The sequence below is a fragment of the Phlebotomus argentipes genome, unplaced genomic scaffold, assembly GCF_947086385.1.
Source record: "Phlebotomus argentipes unplaced genomic scaffold, Phlebotomus argentipes genome assembly scaffold_4, whole genome shotgun sequence".
Taxonomy (NCBI): domain Eukaryota; kingdom Metazoa; phylum Arthropoda; class Insecta; order Diptera; family Psychodidae; genus Phlebotomus; species Phlebotomus argentipes.
This window is the reverse complement of record NW_026776174.1, coordinates 3,035,594-3,053,580: the sequence shown is the minus strand read 5'-3', so window position 1 is coordinate 3,053,580 and position 17,987 is coordinate 3,035,594. Positions and strand designations below refer to the sequence as shown.

The window sequence follows — 17,987 nt, the reverse complement described above, 5'->3', positions numbered from 1 at the left end:
TATATAATGCTCATAAGCGTGTGTAGGTATGTTTCCTCTCTGTTATAAAACGGCCATCCCGTCGAAATTTGCCATATCTAAACAGTGCTTGTGTTCAAAAAGGTGTCGAAAAGTGTCTTGAAAACTAATAATCCAATATGGATTGGAATTTAGTTCTCGTGACTGTGGTCACATTGCTGGTGGCAGGATATTTATACGTGAAGAAGAAGTTCCAATACTGGGAAGAGAAGGGCGTCGCTTATGTGAAGCCTGAATTTCCGTTCGGAATTCTCAAAGGAATGGGAAGAACGAAGCATTCAACTCAGATTTTCACAGAAGCGTACAAACAAGTGAAGGGAAAAGGCCCATTCGCCGGAATTTTTTTCTTCACTAAACCCGTCATGTTTCCGACTGATTTGGATCTACTGAAGAATATATTCGTGAAAGATTTCCAATACTTCCATGATCGTGGATTTTACGTCAATGAGAGAGACGACCCTTTGTCTGGCCATTTATTTGCGCTTAATGGACAGCGTTGGAAGAATTTGAGGAACAAACTCAGCCCAACATTCACTTCGGGAAAGATGAAGATGATGCACAGCACAATTATCGCCGTTGCCAAGGAATTCCAAAATTATCTAGAGCCGATTGCTCAGAAGAACCAGGAACTCGAGATTAAGGATGTTTTGTCACGATTCACAACTGACGTTATTGGGAATTGTGCTTTTGGAATTGAGTGCAACAGCTTGAAAGAACCTGACACGGAATTCAGGAGAATCGGAAAGAGGGTATTTGAATTAACACCCTTTGAATTCATCAAGTTCTTTTTTGCTCTGATGTTCCAAGATTTGGGAAGAACACTCCGAATTAGAGCAACTAAGCCAGAAGTATCAGATTTCTTCATGAGACTCCTCAAGGAAACCACAGAATATCGGGAACAAAACAAAATCAAACGAAATGATTTCCTGGATCTTCTCCTACAAATCAAGAATACCGGAAAGCTCGAAGGTGATGATACGGATCTAGGAAAGATGACATTTGAAGAACTTTCTGCACAAACATTCTTGTTCTTCATCGCTGGATTTGAGACCTCATCATCCACGATGACCTTCGCTCTGTATGAGCTTGCACAACATCAGGACATTCAGGACAAGGTCAGAGAAGAAGTTCACAGAGTGCTTGAGAAGCACAACGGAGAATATTCGTACGAAGCTTGCATGGAAATGAAATATCTCGATCAAGTCATTAACGGTAAGATTGCTTCTAATAGTTTGAGATTTCTTGGTGATTATCGTGTTTTGGCGTCTAATTGCAGAATCGCTCAGAAAGCATCCAATTGTGGATAACCTCTTCAGAATGTGCGGTCAAGATTATGCTGTTCCTGGAACAAAACATGTCATTGAGAAAGGAACTCCCGTAATTATTCCCGTCTATGGCATTCATCGTGATCCCGAAATCTACCCAGATCCGGAGAAATTCGACCCCGATCGATTCACCGAAGAGAATGTCAAGAATCGTCATCCCTATGCTTGGCTTCCGTTCGGCGAAGGACCTAGGATTTGCGTTGGAATGAGGTTCGGAGTGATGCAGACTCGAGTTGGTTTGGCAAATCTACTTCAGAAGTATCGTGTCAAGACCTGTTCAAGGACACCAATTCCTCTTGTGCTGGATCCAATTGCTACTGTAATGTCACCCAAAGGAGGAATGTGGTTGAAATTGGAGGCATTGTAATGAAATTCAGTAATGCCGATATTTTAAGAACAGTCATATGATATTCGTGGTGCAAATAATATATAACTCTTCTTAGAATAAAAGAAAATTTGTATTACTATTTTTTCAGTGATCTAAGAAAATAAAAAGCCGAGACTTTAGTACTGACATTTGTTCTCCCTTGGTTTTTTCTTGAGCACTCATTATATTCATTGGCTTTTTCGGTCCCATAGACTACAAATGAATCATTTCTCACTATCACAAGTATGAGATTAAAAGAGAAATAGACTTGCATGTTCATCGTTGTTTACCTTATCGAGAGCATTGTTTTTTTACTAAACTAAGTGCAAAACTAAATTACTGAGTAATGTAACACACACTTGTCTGGAATATTCAATGTGTTTGTGATGAAATACATACCACAGTGTACAAATGTTATCTATTACATAAAGAGCTCATAGTTTCCGTACCTAATCTCTACACATGGCTGAGTGTAAGACCATGGCAGTGACTTTACAAAATCGACCAAATATAACAAAATGCCATCACATTTATAAGTACTCACACAACTTTTATCAGTTAATGCTACTTCATAAGCTACTCATGTAAATAATGTTCATTCGTGTATGTAGGTACTGCTCTTCTCAGTTATAAAACGGCCATCCCGTCGAAATTTGTCATATCTAAACAGTGCTTGTGTTCAAAAAGGTGTCGTAAAGTGATTTCAAAACTAATAATCCAAGATGGATTGGAATTTAGTTCTCGTGACTGTGGTCACATTGCTGGTGGCAGGATATTTATACGTGAAGAAGAAGTTCCAATACTGGGACGAAAGAGGAGTTCCATTCGTCAAACCCGAATTTCCGTTCGGCACTCTCAAAGGAATGGGGAAAACTAGGCATACAACTGAAATTTTCACAGAAGCGTACAAACAAGTGAAGGGAAAAGGCCCATTCGCCGGAATTTTTTTCTTCACTAAACCCGTCATGTTTCCGACAGATTTGGATCTACTGAAGAATATATTCGTGAAAGATTTTCAATACTTCCAAGACCGTGGAGCATATGTTAACGAGAAAGATGATCCCTTATCTGGACATTTGTTTTCACTGTCTGGACAGCGTTGGAGAAATTTGAGGAACAAACTCAGCCCAACATTCACTTCCGGAAAGATGAAGATGATGCACAGCACAATTATCGCCGTTGCCAAGGAATTCCAAAATTATCTAGAGCCGATTGCTCAGAAGAACCAGGAACTCGAGATTAAGGATGTTTTGTCACGATTCACGACTGACGTTATTGGAAATTGTGCTTTTGGAATTGAGTGCAGCAGCCTGAAAGAACCCGATACGGAATTCAGACGAATTGGAAAAAAAGTGTTCGATATAACTCCATTTGAGTTTATTCGATTCTTCTTTATACTAATGTTCCAAGATTTAGGAAGAGCACTTAAGATGAAAATAACTAAGCCAGAAGTTTCAGAATTCTTCATGAGACTCCTCAAGGAAACCACCGAATACCGGGAACAAAACAAAATCAAACGAAATGATTTCCTGGATCTCCTACTGCAAATCAAGAATACCGGAAAGCTCGAGGGCGATGATATTGATCTAGGAAAGATGACTTTCGAAGAACTCGCGGCTCAAATATTCTTGTTCTTCATTGCTGGATATGAAACCTCATCATCCACGATGACTTTCGCTCTGTACGAACTTGCCCAACATCAGGATATTCAGGACAAGGCTAGAGAAGAAGTTCACAGGGTGCTCGAAAAGCATAACGGAGAATATTCGTACGAAGCTTGCATGGAAATGAAATATCTCGATCAAGTCATTAACGGTAAGACTGTTTTAGCGTTGTATGAATTTTGTTTTAAATTTTGATGTGGTGTTAAATTACAGAAACGCTCAGAAAGCATCCAATTGTGGATAACCTCTTCAGAATTTGCGGTCAGGATTATGCTGTTCCCGGAACAAAACATGTCATTGAGAAAGGAACTCCCGTAATTATTCCCGTCTATGGCATTCATCGTGATCCCGAAATCTACCCAGATCCAGAGAAATTCGATCCCGATCGATTCACGGATGAAAATATTAAGAGTCGCCATCCTTATGCTTGGCTTCCGTTCGGCGAAGGACCCAGGATTTGCGTTGGAATGAGATTCGGAATGATGCAGACTCGAGTTGGATTGGCAAATCTACTTCAGAAGTATCGCGTTAAGACTTGTTCAAGGACATCAATTCCTCTTGTGCTGGATCCAACTTATACTGTGATGTCTCCCAAAGAAGGAATGTGGTTGAAATTAGATGCAATATGATGCAATTAGCAAACGCCATTCGTCATGACTAACCAAGCGATATTCCTGGAATTATCACTCGTGTGAAAAGTACAATGAAATATTTGTAGTTATCTACTGTGTCCAGAAATAATGTTATCTGGGAATGATTGTGCTTATTTTCAATGCGTTTCTTAAGCGAAAATAAATAGTCAGAAGCCCAACTGAATCTTATCAGTAATCAACTGATTGCAGTGAAGTTTTTTTATGAAATGCATGGCAACTGATATGTCCGGTAAAGCAGAGTTTCAATTCATTTCTCTTTTATCAACATTTCGTGATCTAGCATTTTTGAAACACAAATTTAAGATAATTGCGTTTGAATTTGGCGACACAGTGGAATAGTTTTGGTAATTCTTTCTGTTGTCTGTCTGTGAGATGTATAGAAAAAATACACACAGAAATCTTAGCTTGTATCGAATATCATCACACTATGAATTAATTATTTACCTTCTATCTACAACGTACATAATACGCAACAGCAAAAGCTTTCGTCTATTTATTCTCGTTCCGTCAACTTGAAAATACATTTCAATAGCTAATTTCAAGCGGGTGTGTTCAGACGTTGAAAATTCGTGTTTCAATCAAAATTTCAAGATGGATTTAATTCTTTTTGTGGTAACATTCGTGACCCTCTTGTTTGCTGGATATTTTTACGTGAAGAAAAAGTTGAGATATTGGGAAGAAAAGGATGTGCCGTTCGTGAAACCCAAATTTCCATTTGGAATACTCAGTGATATGGCCACTCAACACATTAGTAAGGCACTGACGGCCGCCTACACTGAATTAAAAGGCAAAGACGAGTTTGGAGGCATTTATTTCTTCCTAAAGCCCACTGTTCTAATCACTAATCTTGATATCTTGAAGAATATTCTCGTGAAAGACTTCCAGTACTTTCATGACAGAGGACTCTACGCCAACGAAAAAGACGATCCACTGTCTGGACACCTTTTCGCATTATCTGGCCAAAAGTGGAAAACCATGAGAAATAAGTTGACTCCCACCTTCACTTCTGGAAAGATGAAGATGATGCACAGCACAATTATTGCCGTTGCCAAGGAATTCCAGAACTATCTTGAACCAATTGCTCAAGCAAATGAAGAAATTGAGTTCAAGGATATTTTAGCCAGATTTACGACTGACGTAATTGGTAATTGTGCTTTTGGAATAGAATGCAACAGCATCAAAGATCCTGATACTGAATTCAGGAGAATAGGAGTAAAAGTTTTCCAATTTACAAACTTCGAAATGCTTCGTATCTTCATCCTATCTTTCTTCCAAGGTTTGGGTAGAATTCTTAAACTGAAAGTAAATAAACCCGATGTTTCGGAGTTTTTTATGAGAATCCTTCGTGAAACAATTGAGTACAGAGAGCAAAATAATGTTAACAGGAATGACTTTTTATCACTCCTCATGCAGCTGAAAAATTCTGGAAAACTTGAAGGAAATGATACGTCTTTGGGGAAAATAACTTTCGAAGAATTGGCAGCGCAAACATTCATTTTCTTTGCTGCGGGTTATGAAACCTCATCATCCACAATGACATTTGCTCTCTATGAATTGGCTCAAAATCAGGATATTCAGGACAATGTTAGGGAGGAGGTGAATCGAGTTCTTGCAAAATACAACGGAGAATATTCTTATGAAGCTTGTATGGACATGAAATATCTCGATCAAGTTATTAATGGTAAGATAAATAAATACATCAATCAGTATAAATATAAGTAAATAATCTGTCTGATTTGTGGAATATTATTACACAGAGACATTGAGGAAGTACCCCATAGTCGACGGTCTAATCAGAGTTTGTGGACAAGATTACCAAGTTCCTGGCACTGCGCACGTGATTGAAAAAGACACTTTAGTATTGATTCCAGTGTTTGCTTTCCATCGCGATCCTGACATCTATCCGGAGCCAGAGAAATTCGATCCCGATCGCTTTACACATGAGAATGTTAAGAATCGTCATCCTTATGCCTGGATGCCATTCGGTGAAGGACCACGAAATTGTGTTGGAATGAGATTCGGAATGATGCAGACTCGAGTTGGATTGGCGCATCTTCTGCAGAAGTACAGAATTAAAACTTCTCCTAATACACCAAATCCTATTATTTTCGATCCACGATCAACTGTATTATCTCCAATAGAAGGGATGTGCTTAAAGTTGGAAAAAGTTTAACAGGATTTATCATATAATTTGTAGAGTGGTAAATTTCGATTAAAATGTTTTTCTATCTAACAATAGAACAACGCGTTGAGTGGAAATTTTATTAACATAACTCGCCAAAAAATGGATCTATTAGAGTTGATGAGAAGTTATGCGGCTAAAAATATCATTATGTTTGTATTCTCACCATTCTGACTAATGTCTGTAATGTTGTACAATGTACATGGAAATACACACCAATTCGTATGTATCTATACGCTCTCGTCAGACACACTTTTGATTTCACAGCGTACGGATTTTATCTACTTCCACAAGCGAGTGTGTATATAAAAGAGATCTCCAAATATGCCTGTAGTATTCACAGAGCTGCCGCGGTCGCAATCAGTCGAAAGCTCGCGAACAAAATGGATCTAACGACACTCCTTCTTGGTTTTGTGACTCTTATTCTTGTTGGATATTTTTACGTGAAGTATCAGTATCAATATTGGGGAAAACGTGGTGTTCCCTATGTGAAACCCACATTTCCGCTTGGGAATCTTTGGGGTGTTGGCACTTCAAAGCACATCAGCCAATTGCTCCAAGACCAATACAGAGAGTTGAAGGGCAAAGATGTTTTCGGCGGAATGTACTTTATGGCCAATCCCACCGCAATTGCCTTGGATCTGGACTTCTTGAAGAACATACTCGTGAAGGACTTTCAATACTTCCACGATCGGGGTGTTTATGTCAATGAGCGTGATGATCCTTTGTCAGGACATCTCTTTTCCCTTTCGGGTCAAAAATGGAAAGTCATGAGGACCAAACTGAGCCCAACGTTCACTTCGGGAAAGATGAAGATGATGCACAATACGATTATCGCTGTGGCGGAAGAGTTTGAAAAGTTTTTGGAACCCTCGGCAAGCAAAAACGAAGAGATCGAGTTCAAGGAGATCTTAGCTCGCTTCAGCACTGATGTGATTGGAAATTGTGCTTTTGGAATTGAATGCAACAGTTTCAAGGACCCAAACTCAGAGTTTCGTCGAGTTGGAAGGAAGGTTTTTGATTTTTCGGGACTTGGCTTAGTCAAGCAGTTTTTTGTTCACTTATTCCCAAAAATAGCACTGGCACTGAGGATGGAAATCACGGATAAGGATGTAACGAAGTTTTTCCTAAAACTGTTGAAAGATACAATCGATTATCGTGAGAGTTCGAATGTGAAAAGAAATGATTTTCTTTCATTGATGATTCAACTAAAGAACACTGGTAGACTCGAAGGAGACAACGTGGATCTGGGAAAGCTGACTTTTGAGGAATTGGCAGCACAAACATTTGTATTCTTCGTTGCTGGATTTGAGACATCATCGTCTACAATGACTTTTGCTCTATACGAGCTAGCCCTTCATCAGGAGTTGCAGGATCGAGCAAGAGAGGAAATCAAGACAGTGTTAGAGAAACACGGTGGAAAGTTCACTTATGAAGCTTGTATGGAGCTTAAGTACCTTGAAACTATCATACATGGTACGTTTCCAAGTTCAAGTTTTCACTTTTAGTTTACTGGACTAATGCTTCTTGTCTTTGCAGAAACGTTGAGGAAGTATCCAATTGTTGACAATCTCATTAGGATTGCGACCAATGATTACCCTGTTCCCGAGACTAATCACGTTATTAAGAAGGGAATGTCCGTTATTATACCAGTCTACGCCTTACAGCGAGATCCAGAAATCTATCCAAACCCTGAGAGATTCGATCCAGATCGTTTCAGCGAGGAGAACATGAAAGACCGAAATCAGTTTTCCTGGCTTCCATTTGGAGAAGGTCCTCGAATTTGTGTCGGAATGAGATTCGGTATGATGCAGACACGCGTTGGATTGGCTACGATTCTCAACAAATACAGGATCAATGTGACACAAAAGACTCCCATTCCAATGACTCTGTCACCAACGGCGGCTTTTCTATCGCCCGAAGGTGGAATGTGGTTGAGAATTGAAAAACTGTAAAATGACATGTAACTTTTGTCACGATAAAGTAATTATCAGAGACTTTAGATAAGTCGCATTGAAAAACTGCAATTTCATTCTCAATTTACTCCTTCCATTGTACACCTAATCTTCTTATCAAAAGTGTTTGGCCTTTGAAATTGCTATGTTTTCATTTTGGAATATATAATACATCGTCGTGACTATTTTTCATGTCTTTTGATTAAATGTTTTTATCACAACCCAATCACTTACGGAGTTCCCAAACCTGACAAATACTTGCAAGATTTTTGAACTGTGTTTGAAATGTTTCTCCTATAAAATCAAACTCACTGTAGGTTTTATGGTACTTGAAGAGTGATCGCGTACTTGAAAGTTTCACATTCAACTCCTTCCTTGACTGATAACTAATGTGAAAATGGAGTTGAATTTGTTTGTTGTGTGTTTTCTTGTGCTGGCCCTTATTGGATATTTGTTGATTAGGAAGAAGTACGATTACTGGCTAAAGAGGGGTGTTCCTTACATAAGACCGGCGTTTCCGCTGGGCAATCTTCAAGAGATCGGATCAACAAAACACATGGCCACATTTCTGGAGGAGTCATACAATGACTTGAAGGGAAAGGACATATTTGGAGGAGTGTTTTGCTTTACGAAACCCGTCATTGTTCCAATTGACTTGAATTTGATCAGCAACATTTTAATCAAGGATGTTCGATATTTTCAAAACAACGAAAATACTCTTTGTGGACACTCGCTTTCCCTAAATGAACAATACAAGAATGAATTTAGAAATAAATTGAATTATATGATGACTTCAGACAGTCTGAAAATGATGTTTCCCACGATATCTATGACATCACAAAATCTGAGCAAATATCTTGGAACACTATCTAGAAAAGATCAAATCGATATGACTAGCATTGTCTCACGATTCGCAATGGATGTCGTTGCTTTTTCTACCTTTGGAATGCAACTTAATAGTCTGAAAGATGCAACAACAGAAGTTTTTCACATAGCTGAAAAAACTTTGAATTCACAAGAAAGTGTTCTTCGTTGTTGGTTTATTCAGATGTTTCCGAAGTTAGCTCGCAAGCTCAGAATAAAATTGAAAACTGATGTGACTTCTAAACCACTAGTGGAATATTTATCTAATGTCATCAAATCTAAGCAGAAGAATAGGACAAGTAAAAATGACTTCCTCTCTCTATTGCTGCAATCGAAAAATGCACGAAAAAATGTGACAAATCAAAATGTGATCGAACAAGCTGTGGTACTTTTTAATGTGAGTTTCCAAATCACTCTTTCTATTATGACCTTTGCTCTCTACGAATTGGCCTTCAATCAGGACATTCAAGACAAAGTTAGGAGAGAAATAAGAAAGATTTTGAGAGATCAGAAAGAATTCAATTACGAACAATGTGAAGAGATTCCGTATTTGGATCGAATTCTTAAAGGTAATGAATAAACTAACCATGCATTATAAACTCAGGGATCTTATTCATACTCTGTTGCAGAAACTCTAAGGAAATATCCTGTTGTAAGCTTCTTGCAAAGGCAACTTAGTCACGATTATCCAGTTCGTGACTGTCGGCATATGATGAAAAAAGGACTTTGGCTGCTGATACCAATTTATGCCATTCACCGTGATCCTGATATTTATCCAAATCCGGAAAAATTCGATCCAGACCGTTTCACAGAGGGAAACATTAAGAAACGACATCCTTGTGCTTGGCTGCCTTTCGGAGAAGGATCTTTGAATTGTGCCGGTCAAAGTCTTGCAATGCTTCAAGTTCGAGTAGGATTGGCAACTTTACTCAACAAGTACAGAATTTTGCCATGCTCAAAAACACCTACGCCAATGATTTATGCTCCAAACCAACATATTCTAGCCAGCGATAGTAAAATATGGTTGAGAGTGTCAAAAATATAGGCACATCAAGTCCAGGGTTAATTGTATCTTATCGGAAAATACACTCTTATCAAGAGATATGCTTACAAAGTTTGGACCATATCAGAAAGCTTTTGAATGTCTTAGACATCACAAATTTTGTTGAGTAATCTTATACCTTCCAAATATATAAAATCTGTACTATCGTTCGTTTTGTATATTGCGCGATAATAGCAAATTGTGATTGTATTCGTGGCGAATATACAACCCGTTCGCCAAAATTTTATCTATTAATCGCTCGACTTTCGTATCATAGAGCTTTCATTTATAAAACATGCGCACGAGAAGAACTTCATGTATTGCTGATACAAAATGTAGATGTGTGATGCCAAAGTCTGTGTATAAAATTCATCACGCATAAAAATCATTCTTAGTCGCAGTGTTCCTTTTGCTTAGAGCGGACGAAGCGGACTCTTAATTTAACTTTCATAATTCTGTGGGTGTCAGAATGGATTGGAACCTAATTCTATTGGGTGTAATTGCTTCTGTGACCTTTGCGATTTGGTGGGTGAGAAAGAAATACAAATTCTTCGAGGAAAATGGAATACCATCTGTCAAGCCGACATTCCCTCTTGGCAACTTTTGGGGTGTTGGAACCGAAAGGCACTTTTCTGAGCTCATGCTGGACTACTATAGGGAAATGAAGGGAAAGCACGTCATTGGTGGAATGTATTTCTTCGTTTTTCCCGGATATATTGCATTGGATCTTGATCTTCTCAAGCACATCTTAGTGAAGGATTTCCAATACTTCCACGACAGAGGCGTATATGTTAATGAGAAAGATGATCCTCTGTCTGGACATCTGTTTGCCTTATCTGGTCAGAGATGGAAGACTCTGAGGAATAAACTAAGTCCAACCTTCACTTCGGGAAAGATGAAGATGATGCATCTTACGATAATCGCGGTCGCAAAGGAATTCCAGAATTACCTGGGACAAGTAGCAGAGAAGAATGGAGAGATAGAAATCAAAGATATTCTAGCTCGATTCACTACTGATGTCATCGGAAATACTGCCTTTGGAATCGAATGCAACAGTCTCAAGGACCCCGATACTGAGTTCCGAAGGATTGCGGACAAGGTTTTCGACTTCAAAGGTCTTGAAATGCTGCGACAACTCTTCATCGGCGTACTGCCAAATTTGGCAAGAAAATTGGGGGCTAAAGCTATAAAGCCTGAAGTTTCTGACTTCTTCATGAGATTGCTCCGAGTGACTACTGAATACCGTGAGAAAAACAATATAAAAAGGAATGATTTTCTCCAACTACTACTTCAACTCAAGAATACTGGACAACTCGATGGCGAAGACACTCAATTTGGAAAAATGACCTTTGAAGAACTTGCGGCTCAAACATTCTTGTTCTTCATTGCTGGATTTGAAACTTCTTCCTCAACCATGTCTTTTGCTCTCTACGAATTGGCTCAACAGCAGGATATTCAGGACCGTGCAAGGGAGGAAATTCATCAAGTGTTGAAAAAACACAACGAGGAATTCACGTACGAGGCTTGCATGGAGATGAAATATTTGGATCGAGTGATAAATGGTAATGTTGTAATGAAGAAAATAATCTAGGATTCCACTGACGTTGTTATTCACCTTTTTCAGAAACATTACGAAAATATCCAGTCGCCCCAACAATCATGAGACAAGTAACAAAAGACTACAAACTTCCTGATCATGATTTTGTGATGAAAAAAGACTCTGTGGTCCTGATATCGGTAAATGCCATCCATCATGATCCTGAGATTTATCCAGACCCGGAGAAATTCGATCCTGATCGATTCACGGATGAGAATATTAAGAGTCGTCATCCTTATGCTTGGCTTCCATTCGGCGAAGGACCCAGGATTTGTATTGGCATGAGATTCGGAATGATGCAAACTCGAGTTGGTTTGGCAAATCTACTTCAGAAGTATCGCGTCAAGACTTGTTCAAGGACACCAATTCCATTAGTTCTTTCTCCAAGTTCATCAGTACTCTCTGCTAAAAGTGGAATATGGCTTAGGCTTGAGAAAGTCTGAAAATTCTTTTAGAAGTAGGAAAACCATTTCATTATTATCATGTAATTGATTCGAGTCTTTTATTTTCCTATTCAATAAAATTATTGTGATTTGTAGAGCATAATGAAATCTTGTAAAATATCTCGAAATAAGTTAACAAAATTTGCCTTCGTCAGTTAAGCCAAGAGTAAAGCAGGTATTATTGTGCGCTTACTCATGTGTTGCCTGCTGATGAAATCCAATGAAAACACTGGAAGATCGCTTTACTTCATGTCAATCATGAAACAACGCAGCATTTTATCATTGCTTTGGTGTTTGTTAATACCGGCTTTTTGTTTATATTGGTGACCGTGATGATTCCATACTCATGCCTCTGTCTTTCGCACACGTCATGGCTAATGTGAGTATAGGTATGTTGAGATTTCAGCCAAAATCCACTATTTATATCGATTCACACTGTCAGTATCGCATCAGTTGAGCTGAGTAAAAGAAGTGAAGAGATTTTGCACGTGATCGCAGTCAAATATTCAATTCAAATAAAATGGTTTGCTTGGATTGTTCAATAGTGCCTCTGAGTTTAATCACCTTAGTGATACTTGGATACTTGTGGGTGAAAAAACAGTTTAGGTTCTTCGAGGACAAAGGCATTCCATTTGTGAAGCCCACGTTTCCCTTCGGAAACCTTTCCGGCGTCGGCAAAGACAGACACATGGGCGTATTTATCAATGAAGCATACAAAGAACTAAAAGGAAAAGATGTCGTTGGTGGTATTTTCTTCTTCACGAGTCCTTCCGTTATGCCATTGGATTTGGATTTTCTGAAACACGTTTTCGTGAAGGATTTCCAGTATTTTCATGATCGTGGAATGTACGTGAATGAAAAGGATGATCCTCTTTCTGCACATCTATTCTCAATTGCCGGTCAAAAGTGGAAACATTTGAGGAATAAGCTCAGTCCGACCTTTACTTCTGGAAAAATGAAAATGATGCACAGCACTCTAATCGCCGTAGCGCACGAATTCCAAAAATACCTGGGCGAGTGTGCTGATAACGAAGAGGAAGTCGAACTGAAAGACGTTCTCGCAAGATTCACAACGGACGTCATTGGAAGTTGTGCCTTCGGAATTGAGTGTAACAGTCTGAAGGATCCAAACACACAATTCCGTGAAATGGGAAAGAAGACCTTTGAACTCAAAGGTTTTGATTTCATACGTATACTTTTCATTACAATGTTTCCAAATATCGGAAGAGCTTTGCGCATGAAAATGAATAAAGATGATGTAACAGACTTTTTCATGAATGTCCTCAGAGAAACAATTGAATATAGAGAAAAGAACGATGTCAAAAGAAATGACTTTCTCTCACTTTTGATACAACTTAAAAATACCGGGAAAATAGAAGGTGAAGATACAGATTTCGGCAAGATTACATTTGAGGAATTGGCTGCTCAAACGTTCCTCTTCTTTGCTGCTGGATTTGAGACATCTTCATCTACAATGACTTTCGCTCTTTACGAATTGGCCAAGGAGCAGGAAATTCAGGATCGAGTTAGAGAAGAAATAAACCGTGTTCTCGGTGAACATAATGGAGAATATTCATACGACGCTTGCATGGAGATGAAGTATCTGGATCAAGTTATTAAGGGTAAGTCTTTAAATCACATATCCTTTTAACCAAATACTTATTCTTTTTCATTGACTTTCAGAAACTTTAAGAATTCATCCGATTGTTCCGAATTTGGTTAGAACTTTGAATAAGGACTACAAAATTCCGAACAGGGATTACGTGTTCAAGGAAGGAACGTTCTTCACAGTTCCCGTCATTGGCATTCATAATGATCCCGACATCTATCCTGATCCTGCAAAATTCGACCCAGACCGTTTCACCGAAGAGAACATCAAGAATCGCCATCCCTTTGCTTGGATTCCATTCGGAGAAGGCCCACGAAATTGCATCGGAATGAGATTCGGAATGATGCAAACACGCGTTGGATTGGCCACTCTTCTCAGCAAATACAGGATCAAACTCACATCAAGGACTCCTATTCCCATGGACTATTTGCCTTCATCTGCGGGCGTACTTTCGCCAAGGGACGGAATGTGGCTGAAGATCGAGAAGGCATAATTTGAGCGTATCCACAGACTGACTAAGCAGTTTCGTGGATCAGTGTTAGATATATGTACATACATATAGTAAAGAGTAACTAGAGAACATTGAAGAATGAGTAAAATAGAATAATTTGCTGAAATTTCCTCTCGAATTGTAAGATTTTTTCTTCTTCTGCGTCTCAGAGTTTCATGAAAGATACTCAATTTAAGATTCTTTATGATCATGCAAAATCCGAATTTTATGGTGAACTTCAATCTCTGCTTTTGGCCTTCATATTTGGCTAAACTTTTTGCTGGTCTTTTTAGGAAGAGTACAGAAACTGAGACACAGCTGGCGCCAAAATATTCTCACTCCACCAAATATTCATGCATTATATGTGCTAGTGAGTAATTTAGTTTCATTTGTGTGTGAGAAACATCAAATTTCGGAGAACGAGTAATAAAAGAGTGAAAAAAAATTGGTACATATATTTTGTGCGTGTGTGTAATCATTAACAGCATACATCCATATGTACGTCTGCTTACATGTATCAAAATATAGCTTTGGGCACAGCAAAAGTCCGCAGAAGTAAATACCTTATGTCCAGTACACATTTGAGGCTTCAGATTTATTTGTTAATCATGCAAATTATCAGATTTTCAAACCAAATTTCATATATTTTTATGTCACTTAAGTGACCCCCATTCTTTAATGTACTTGTTAGTTTTTCTCGTTTTATCATGGAAATACAGTTCAAATTCAGTGTGTGGCAAATGAATTAAATGCATTTTATAGCATAATTTCCTGCTGAATGTACTACCCTTTTTAATTGCTGCAATTAAAAGTCGCCACCATTTGATGTTTCTCCGTTCATTGTTCTGTTCTGTGAAATTTATTTTGGGCGAATTGCAATTGACGCAATTAATTTGACCTCTTCTCGTGGTTTGAATGGTTTTTATGTGCCCAGTGGGTGGATATTACAAAATTCTCACTTTGTTCTTTCCCTTTATCGCAGTCTCTTTAGTGTATACTTTCGAATGCCACATTGCTGAATCATATCTGAGGGGCCTTTTGAATTATCTGCTGCGTAAAAACAGTACTTCTGTGTGGTTGTGATTTGATTAGAAGGTGTATTTTTTCTCGCCATACTCTTATGAGTGTTCCACAATGCTATTTTAGTCGCGACTTGAGTGTTGTTTGGGAAAGATTGTGCTGCCGAAATTCGAAATGGAAGGCTTTGAGAGATTTCTCTACTGGATTTTCACGTTTCTTGCTGTGATCGCGGGAAGTTTTTGGCTTTTCTACTTGTGGTCCATGAGAAAATTTCGCTTCTGGAAAGACAGAGGCATCGCGTACATCGAACCGTCTTTTCCATTTGGAAATACTAAAGGTATATTCAAGAAGATTCGCTTCAGTGTCCTCCTTACAAACCTTTATAACAAGTTCAAGGGAAAGGAGAAGTTTGTTGGACTATATCTGTTCATGAGACCAATTGGAACGACTACAGATCCGGATTTGGTAAAGCAAATCCTAGTTAAGGATTTCAATAACTTCCACGATCGAGGTTTATACCACAACATTAAGGATGATCCACTATCGGGACATCTTTTCACACTCGAGGGTGAACCTTGGAGAGTTTTGAGGGCCAAAATGAGTCCAACTTTTACATCTGGAAAAATCAAAATGATGTTTCACATCATGGTTGAAGTGACAAAGGAGTTGCAAAAAATTGTGGATGAGCAGATAAAGAGTACCAATGAGTTTAACATCAGTGACATCATGGCCCGTTTCACGATGGACATCATTGGGAATTGTGCATTTGGTATTGAGTGCAATGCTTTGAAGAATCCCGACGAGGAGTTGATGGTGTTTGGCAAGAAATTCTTCATACCCAGCCGAAAGCAGATGATGAGACAGACGTTCTTCTCATTGTTCCCGGATCTCGCCAGGAAACTCGGCGTGCCGGCAATTGATGAAACTGTGTCCTCATTCTTTATGCGAGTGATTACCGAGACTGTGAAATACAGAGAGCAGAATAAGGTTGTTCGGCCGGATTTCATGGATTTGCTGCTGAAGCTAAAGAACAGTGGAACAATTGAAGTTGACGGCAAAGAGGAAAAGACTGGATTAATCACCCTAAATGAACTCGCAGCACAATGTCTTGTTTTCTTCCTGGCGGGTTTTGAGACATCCTCAACCACCATATCATTCTGTCTATACGAACTAGCCCACAATCCCGATATCCAGGAGAAGCTCCGTAAGGAAATAATGCAGTCGCTCGAGGAGACAAATGGAATGCCAACATATGAAGCTGTCATGGGAATGAAATATCTTGAAAAAGTGATAAATGGTGAGTCATCCCAAGTCATTTTTCGCCCGGGGTGAATCGGGGATATTCGCTTTATTGACAACGAGTATTTTCTCCTTTATCTTTCCTTTCAGAAACCCTAAGAAAGTATCCAGCTGTCGAGATGCTGGCGAGAAAAGCAAAAAATGATTATCCCATTGAGGGCACTTCAGTCACTATTCCAGGAAATACTCTCATTTTTATTCCCATCTACACTGTCCATCACGATTCCAATATCTATCCAGAGCCCGACAAGTTTGATCCCGAGAGGTTTAGCGAGGAGAACGTGCGGAGCCGTCATCCCTACACATACTTGCCGTTCGGCGAAGGACCCAGAAATTGCATTGGGATGCGTTTCGGATTGCTGCAGACACGCATTGGCATCATAACAATGCTCAGCAACTATCGATTGACTGTATGTGATAAAACTCCCAAAGCTCCACTAGAGTTCATGCCCACAAGCATTGTCCTGAAAGTTCAGAGTGGGATTTGGCTGAGAATGGACAAACTCTGAAGCAAACGCGACTTGAGCCTGCAGAGGAAATAAAAGGCTTTATCCTGTATAATGGAAACAGATTAATCACAGATGAAGCAAAACCAACTGCTGCGACAATTTACATAATCATTCTGGTCCTGACAATTTTAATGACGAAACTTTGTCTATTTAATACTGTCACATGTCCTCAAGACGTTCTTCCAGACATAAACATTATAAAACTTTAGAAGACACACGAACTTTGTCACATGGTCCATTGTTAAAGTTTTGTGTTCAGTATTTGAGAATTTAAACTCAGATTTAAGCTCATTTAAATGTTATTTGAATGTCTCCTGCTTGTGATGTTAATTATGGCGACAATATTCTGCAGTGTTGCTTTAAAATTCAGTTTTGCAGAGACAACTTATGTATACCAAAAGCTTCATCGGATTAATGACAACAACCACATCTGGTTATACATAGGAAAAGGAGATTTGAATTTGGTGGGGTTACATAAGTCTGGAATTTAATGTATTGGTCGATGTTCCACGTGACATTTGTTTTTATTTACTCCACCGTTCGAATATTTTTATTTACACTCATAGTATATAACTTATCGTCGGAAAAGAACCGATGACATCATATAATTGCTCACTACACCATCGAAAGCTGTAGTTTGTATTCGTGCTGTGCAATCTGAGGTGACCAATTTGCAAGTGTTTCTACAATTCACTTTGACACCACAGGTATTTACACCATTTGACATCTACTTTGTCACTTTAGAGGCTCAAGACTCGATTGTGGGTGCTTTTGAAGACTTTCACACGCAAGGCATACGAGAATTCGTGTTTCTTTTATTGCCACCAAACACCTTCGCATTCTGTGGACAATTGAGACATGACTCAGGCAAATTGTTTATGTGTACGTGAACATTGTAGATAAATTTATACTCACATAAAGCATCTTGAGCCACAATTTTGGGGATCCCG

General features: G+C 38.9%; 7 protein-coding genes across 7 annotated transcripts in view; 6 read left to right on the top strand and 1 right to left on the bottom strand.

Moving 5' to 3' along the window:
* LOC132257581 (sodium/calcium exchanger 1) overlaps nucleotides 1–17,987 on the bottom strand; it is a 95,983-nt gene that overhangs the window by 17,356 nt on the left and 60,640 nt on the right. The window lies entirely within an intron of this gene.
* Nucleotides 77–1,877, top strand: LOC132257552 (cytochrome P450 6a9-like). Its single transcript, XM_059754518.1, has 2 exons — nucleotides 77–1,230; nucleotides 1,295–1,877. The coding sequence occupies exons 1-2, from the start codon at nucleotides 138–140 to the stop codon at nucleotides 1,708–1,710; spliced, it is 1,509 nt and encodes a 502-aa protein (XP_059610501.1). The 5' UTR covers nucleotides 77–137; the 3' UTR covers nucleotides 1,711–1,877.
* On the top strand, nucleotides 2,359–4,199 carry LOC132257551 (probable cytochrome P450 6a21). The gene is made up of 2 exons (XM_059754517.1): nucleotides 2,359–3,525; nucleotides 3,588–4,199. Exons 1-2 carry the CDS (start codon nucleotides 2,433–2,435, stop codon nucleotides 4,001–4,003), a joined length of 1,509 nt encoding a protein of 502 aa, XP_059610500.1. The 5' UTR covers nucleotides 2,359–2,432; the 3' UTR covers nucleotides 4,004–4,199.
* On the top strand, nucleotides 4,232–8,199 carry LOC132257759 (uncharacterized). Its single transcript, XM_059754789.1, has 4 exons — nucleotides 4,232–5,708; nucleotides 5,785–6,184; nucleotides 6,367–7,685; nucleotides 7,749–8,199. Exons 1-4 carry the CDS (start codon nucleotides 4,619–4,621, stop codon nucleotides 8,162–8,164), a joined length of 3,225 nt encoding a protein of 1,074 aa, XP_059610772.1. The 5' UTR covers nucleotides 4,232–4,618; the 3' UTR covers nucleotides 8,165–8,199.
* Nucleotides 10,256–12,190, top strand: LOC132257554 (cytochrome P450 6a9-like). The gene is made up of 2 exons (XM_059754520.1): nucleotides 10,256–11,632; nucleotides 11,695–12,190. Exons 1-2 carry the CDS (start codon nucleotides 10,540–10,542, stop codon nucleotides 12,108–12,110), a joined length of 1,509 nt encoding a protein of 502 aa, XP_059610503.1. The 5' UTR covers nucleotides 10,256–10,539; the 3' UTR covers nucleotides 12,111–12,190.
* Nucleotides 12,426–14,309, top strand: LOC132257548 (probable cytochrome P450 6a14). The gene is made up of 2 exons (XM_059754512.1): nucleotides 12,426–13,732; nucleotides 13,794–14,309. Exons 1-2 carry the CDS (start codon nucleotides 12,631–12,633, stop codon nucleotides 14,210–14,212), a joined length of 1,521 nt encoding a protein of 506 aa, XP_059610495.1. The 5' UTR covers nucleotides 12,426–12,630; the 3' UTR covers nucleotides 14,213–14,309.
* Nucleotides 15,328–17,739, top strand: LOC132257547 (cytochrome P450 6a2-like). The gene is made up of 2 exons (XM_059754511.1): nucleotides 15,328–16,526; nucleotides 16,619–17,739. Exons 1-2 carry the CDS (start codon nucleotides 15,404–15,406, stop codon nucleotides 17,035–17,037), a joined length of 1,542 nt encoding a protein of 513 aa, XP_059610494.1. The 5' UTR covers nucleotides 15,328–15,403; the 3' UTR covers nucleotides 17,038–17,739.